Source organism: Onychomys torridus, chromosome 5 (genome assembly GCF_903995425.1).
Source record: "Onychomys torridus chromosome 5, mOncTor1.1, whole genome shotgun sequence".
Taxonomy (NCBI): Eukaryota; Metazoa; Chordata; class Mammalia; order Rodentia; family Cricetidae; genus Onychomys; species Onychomys torridus.
In genome coordinates this window covers 47,773,613-47,779,917 of record NC_050447.1, presented here as the reverse complement: position 1 = coordinate 47,779,917, position 6,305 = coordinate 47,773,613, and the positions used below count along the sequence as shown (strand labels likewise).

The following is a 6,305-nucleotide window of genomic DNA, read 5'->3' as shown; positions in this document are numbered from 1 at the left end:
ACACTTGTTGGCATCCTCTTAAGCAACTGCACACCCTCCACTCGGGATAGAAAAGGTAACCTACTTCTGCTATTCCTGTGGTTTCTGGTTATATATCTTTGGCCCAAAGTATTTTTTAAACTATATCTCATCCCTAAAGTTCTAATGCCTTTAAAAAAATATTTATTTTAAAATCAATTATGTGAGCATGGAGGTCAGAGGACAGTCGGAGGAGGGAGTTCTCACCTCCCACTGTTGATAAGGGTCTCTTATTTCTGCTGCCCTGCTATCCACTGCAGGCTAGCTGGCCGTGAGATCCTGGGAGGCTGTCCTGTCCCTGCAGCGCATCCTGCTGTAGGGAGTGTTGGGTTACAGGTGCACATCCCGGTGGCGGGGTTGAACCCGGGTTATCAGGCCTTCTCAGCTCCTCTTTACCCAGTGAGCCATCTCCTCAGTCCCCAGTGTTAAACGGTATGCCTTTCTTCTACTTATGCTACTTGCTTTAAAGTTTTACTTTATATTATGTGTAAATGGGCATTTTGTCTGCTGTATGTCTGCACACCAGAAGAGGACATCGGATTGCATGGGACTACAGTGATAGATGGTTGTGAGCTGCTGGGAATTGAACTCAGGCCCTCTGGAAGAGCATCCAGTGTTCTCAACCATCTCTCCAGCCCCTTAAGCTACTTTCTAATCAATTGACTTTCTGTGTGAATTCCAGCATCTTCCTTATGTTTTAATACTGGAGTTTTAGAGGTGGGTGTGGTGGTGCATGCCTTTAATCCCAGCATTTGGGAGGCAGAGGCAAGAGGATCTCTGAGTTTGAGGCCAGCCTGGTCAACAGACCGAGTTCCAGGACAGCCAGGGCGACACAAAGAAACACTCTCTTGAAAAACCAAAATAAAAAAATGAGTAAAGTGAGTTTGACAGTAAAAGGTGAAGCAAGGGTTCTTTCCCTCCTCCTGTAGTCTGGGATGGCCTCTTGTGTTTGCTTTTCTCCGAACTTCAGTGGCATGGTGACTGTGGCGTGGTGATGGTTTTTAAAAAGTCAGACGGCCGAGGCTGTAGCTCAGAGGCAGATTCAAGAGCCTGCTTGTGCTCATTAGCCACTGGTTAAGAAAATGTCCACTCCGCAAAAGACAGAAGCTCACCTCACAGATGCGCAGCGCCTGCCCTGACAGAAGAATCAACTATGGCCAGATGCTGGCATGAAATGGGTGAACACAGGAGCTGACATGATACTGCGTGATGTGAACAGGTACTGGCACGTGTGTGTGTGGCTTATGCCTGTGTGCAGGTGTGCATGTGCATGTATGGCATATGCCTGTGTGCACATAACATCTGCCTGTGTGCAGGTAAGGGTGTGTGTGTGTGTGATGTGTGCAGGTGCACTTGTACATGTGACATGCCTATGAGTGTACTTGCGCACACACGGCACACGTGTGTGAACTTTGTCCCTGAAGCTTGCTGAGTCCTTTTGTGTCATTACCCTCAGCTATGAGTGTCTCGTGTCCAGCTTCTTGAGACGCAAGCTCGGGCTCCCGCTCCTGAGAGGGAGGTGTGGAGGACCCGAGAGCAGGTGTTGCCGGTGAGCAATGCTACGGTGCAGGTCCAGCTCGCTCTGGCAGCCGCTGGCGGGATGGTTTTGTTTATCTGTATTGTCCTGAGTGTGCAGGTATTGCTCCTCCAGTGGCATTATCACACACTTTGCCGTGATTCCTTTATGGTTGTCAGTGTGGAACTGAGCCCGGGGCCTCATCCACGCCAGGCAGACACTCTAGTGCCAAGCCCCAGCCCTTTTTACTCAGAGGCAGAGGCAGGGGGATCATGAGTCCCGCTGAGTTGCCCAGGCAGGCCTTGAGCTGTAATCCTTTTACCTCAGCCTCCTGAGTAGCTGGCATGTCAGGTGTGTGCCCAGCTCTGTGACACCGACTCCTCCTCCCTCTCATGGAGATGCTCTGGTCTTTCTCCACGAGGCATGGTGTCGGCACGTGCTCTGATGTATCTTTTTTTTTTTGGTGGGGGAGGGAGCTTCCACGTGTGTTGGTGTTTATGAGGCATCCCTGTCAGAAGTAGATGTGGAATTCTGAAAAAAACTTTAGGGTTTTATTTTGGCGTCCATGGAGTGAGAACTTTGTAAACACAAGGCGTCTGTGTACTTCGTCACAGCGAGTGTAAGGGGGCAGTTCTGTGGCGTTTTGGCTTTTTAGATGACTAATTCCTATCCCCGCTCAGTGGCACCACCTTGTTTTTAATCAGATTTTTGCATATATCATACTTGTGAAATCTTTTTTGAACACTGGGGATTGAACCCCAAATTGTGAGACATAGCTCTATACAGAACCGCCCTTAAGCCCTCCTCTTTGATGAGGAAGCAAGGCCTCGAAGGGGATGGCTGTGGGCAGCGTGGCCATGCTCCTGGTCACCCTGTGCCATCATCACATGGGGCCACATTGCTCAAGCACAGAAAGACAGGTTAAATAAAAAACACGGTGGTTTAATAAATAGTGCCATGTTTTAGTAAGCTCCGTCCTGACCTGTGCATCCCAGCAGGGTCAGGATGGGTGGAGCCAGGGTCCTGATGCTGTGTGGTCACTGAGGGCAGTAATGGTGGTTCCTTTACACGGCCCCTGGGACCGTCCGGGGGGGTCCTGTCTCCAGAGCAGGACTTCTCACACAGCTTGAACAGCTCCGACAGAAAGAAGACAGACGAGGCCAGGCCAGCTAACAGCAGCAGGTCTGTGGGAAGAGAGGTTCAGATGGCAGTGGCCAACTGCCACGTCCTGCACTGGCTCCCTCTGTGTTCTCTGCCTTTCTCTGTGGGGTCAGAGGGGAAGGGACTGGCCACTCTTGAAGAAGCCAGGGTCCTTCTGTGACACTGGATGCCCAAACAAGTCACCATGGTTTTGGCAAGCTGACTTTCTCCTTCACCATGGAAAAGGCTGCTTAGAGACTTGCCTGTGGGGGTGGTGGTCCTGTCTTTCTGAGATAGGATCTCAGGTAGTTCAGGTTAGCCTCGAACTTACTACGCAACTAAGAACAACTTTGTACTCCTGATCCTCCTGGCTCCCTCTCCAGTGCCACTGTTGGGATTAGAGGCAGGCCTAGGTTATGTGGTGCTGGGGATGGAGCCCAGGGCTGTGTGTGTGCCAAGCAAGCACTCTACCAACAGAGCTACAGCCCCCAGCCCAAGGGTTTTCTTTGTGTATGGGGTTGCAGGGACATGCAGAGGTCAGGGGTTGACATTGGATGTCATCTAATGCTCTCCACCTTTTTGAGACAGCTCTCTCAGTGAACCTGGAGTCCACCATTTTCAGCTAGGCTAGCTGGCCACAGAGTCCCCAAAGTCGTCCTGTCTCTGCCTCCCCAGCCATGGCATTACTGGTGCATGCATTCTGAGGCTCAGACTTGGGCCCACATGCTACCCTGTCTCCATAGCTCCTGGGTTCCTTTTCTTTGCTCCCATAGGGCGCTTGCTGGAGCCTGATTTTAGATCACAGGGAGGGGGCCCCCGTCCTGGCTTTATCTAGGTCTCAAGTGCACTGTGTGCACATTTTCACCCTGGGGTGACCATTTGGGGTCTGTAGTGAGCTGTGCTGGGGCAATGGCCTACTCTGGACTGGATCTGGGAGCTGATCCTCTGTTCTCCATTCCTGGGTGGAGGTGACAGAGGAAAGCTAGGGACCTGCCACTGCTGTCTTGGGTCAGTTCCTTGGCAGGACCTGTTCCTTGCTTCCTGGTCTCCAGAGCAGAGCATGCTCACGGTGGCCTTTGGGCATCCCAGGCTGCTAAATTATGTCCTTTTTAGCAAGAACTGCCTGATGGCCAGCTCACATGAGCACCTGTCCAAGTCACCCCAGTCAAGTCCCCAGACTGTGTGTGTCCTGAGGTTCAGGGTGCTGCCACCCAGTTCTCACCTCAGGCCCCACTTTCAGCATAGGGGGCCTCTTTCTGGGCTTCATTTGTGTTCCCTGTATCTGCATGTCACCTTCCTCCTCTAGGTGACATAGAGCAGATGCTGCAGACCAACCTCTTCCCAGAATGGCCCTGAAAGGCCCCCCCACCCCCGCTCTGTGGCCCCCGCAGCTCCACCCCAGGTGGCGGGAGTCTCAGGTGACCACTTGTTCCTATTCCCTCACTCACCGAGGGCTCTCAGGTTTTCTGTCTGGAAGATCCGCTGCAGGGGCGGGGCATAGATCACAGCCAGCTGCCCAAGAAGGGACCCAAGGACCGAGTACAGGAACATGCGGTTCCGGAAGAAGCCAATCTCAAATATCAGCTTGGTCTGTGGGGAGGAGAGGCCCCATTGGGCTTTTGCAAGCACACAGTGTGGGTTCAGCAGCTGTGCCCCTGGGACACTGTGCCGTCTGTTACCCCCTCCCTCCCCCCAGTTGGCATCAGAATGGCAAGTGCTGAGGCTTGTTGGACCTGAGCCACTGGGGACATGAAACCCGATCCCTGCCTCCCTCTCCCCAAAACTTTGCCTAGAGTATGAGAGAGGCAGTGGAACAGTGTTCCCTGTCCACAGGGGTGGGGCTTGGGGGCGGGGTCAGCCCTGCTCACCTGTGAGCGACAGCTTAGGGCATTGAAGAGGTCGAAAAACACGAAGCAGGTGAAGGCCATGGTGGTGGTGCGTGGAGTGCTGGTCCCATTCTCTGGGATCTGGAATCCAGTACATAGGTATGCTCGTGGCCGAGAGGGAAGGGGAGCCCCTGCCTTAGAGCTGAGGGGTACAGTCAGTGTGCCAGGGGCGACCTGTGTGTGCTGCCTGAGGATTGCTGGTCAGCCCAGCCCCAGAGGTGAACCCTAGAAGCTGGCTTTGTGCCATGTTTCCGTGCTGGCCCCAGGGGACTCCCACCCGGGAAGGAGCCTTGTCTTCCATCCGGAGTGTCAGCTGCCAGCAGCACAGCTGGAAGGTAGCAGAGAAAGGAAAAACAGCTGCCCCTAGAGCAGCAGTTCTCAACCGGTGGGTCGCGACCCCATTGGGGATAAACGACCCTTTCACAGGGGTCACCTAAGACCATCAGAAAACTCATTTATACTGTGATTCATAAAAGTAGCAATGGAAATAAATTTATGTTTGGTGGTTACTACAACATCAGGGACTGTATAAAAGGGGTGCAGCCTCAGGAGGGTTGAGAACCGCTGCTGTTCTAGGGGGCAACTGCTTCACAGGTCACTCACACCATTAGACACGCAGATCAGAACCCAGGGCCTCTGAGGAGTGTGGGGCAGCCGCTCCCAAACACAACGTGACATGGTAAGAATGTCTGTTGAGGCCTAAACCGTGTCTGTCTGGGCTGGCTCATCACAAGGACTGGCTGCAGCCCCAGTGAGATGGATTTGTGGGTGCAAGTTTTTTCAGTTTTTGCCTCAGACCCCCCCCCCCCCCCCCCCCCCCCATGGAATCCTCATCAGGCTGGAACATAGCTCAGTCAGTCCACCCTGGCTATAAGGCAGGCGTTCAGAATGAAGCTCCCTGGAGGGACCTGTCTAAACACAATGGGGATCCCTGCTTAATTCCTCATCGTGGCCATATATAACCATGCCAGAGGCTCTCTGGTCCAATGGGCCTTGAAAATTGACCTGTGCTAAGATAGTCTCAGTGTAAGGGGATCCTGTAGTCTCCTGTGACAATAAAAAACAGCGCCTGCCATCCAAACACCTGGTCTCTGTGCTCTGGCCACAGTACTTGGCCCACACACTTCTCCTCACCTCTCCCAGGCATCTCTACCCACCACACACTCTGGCCTCTGATAACACCAAGTTCTGTGTGTGTGTCTCTCCCTTGGAGAGATCATTCAGTCCTGCACAGGGTTCCCAACTGTTCCTGAGTGAGCCCATGCCTGCCCTGCTCACCTCTCTCCAGAAGATAAAGAGGGTCCCTGCTATGATGACAGCAGCTGACATGAGGACCTTCAGGATCAGGGCTCTATTCAGGATCGTGTCCCTGATGCTCCGTGGAGGCCTCCGCAGGGCATCTCTGTCTACAGGCTCCACCCCCAGGCTGTGCAGAACAAGGCAAGTAAGTGATGTTTTTTGTTTTGTTTTTCGAGACAGGGTTTCTCTGTGTAGCTTTGGTGCCTGTCCTGGATCTCACTCTGTAGACGAGGCTGGCCTCGAACTCACAGAGATCCACCTGGCTCTGCCTCCTGAGTGCTGGGATTAAAGGCGTGTGCCATCACCATCTGGCTGTGATGTTTTGAAATAGCAAGGTCACTTGGAAACTGGGCCGGGTGGCACATACCTGTAATCCCAGCTTTCTAGAGGCTGAGGCAGGAGGACCTCTGAGTTCAAGTTCAGCCTAGGTCATATAGTGAATCCCC

General features: G+C 53.0%; 1 protein-coding gene across 1 annotated transcript in view; it reads right to left on the bottom strand.

The window, feature by feature from the left end:
• Positions 1-1,474: 1,474 nt before the first annotated feature.
• Atp2c2 (ATPase secretory pathway Ca2+ transporting 2) overlaps positions 1,475-6,305 on the bottom strand; it is a 62,065-nt gene continuing 57,234 nt past the window's right edge. Inside the window, exons 24-28 of the mRNA XM_036188862.1 lie at positions 5,839-5,986; positions 4,543-4,641; positions 4,123-4,264; positions 2,517-2,718; positions 1,475-1,610 (exon numbers count right to left, since the gene is read on the bottom strand). Coding sequence (XP_036044755.1) covers positions 1,475-1,610; positions 2,517-2,718; positions 4,123-4,264; positions 4,543-4,641; positions 5,839-5,986 — 727 coding nt within the window. The remainder of the gene's footprint in view (positions 1,611-2,516; positions 2,719-4,122; positions 4,265-4,542; positions 4,642-5,838; positions 5,987-6,305) is intronic.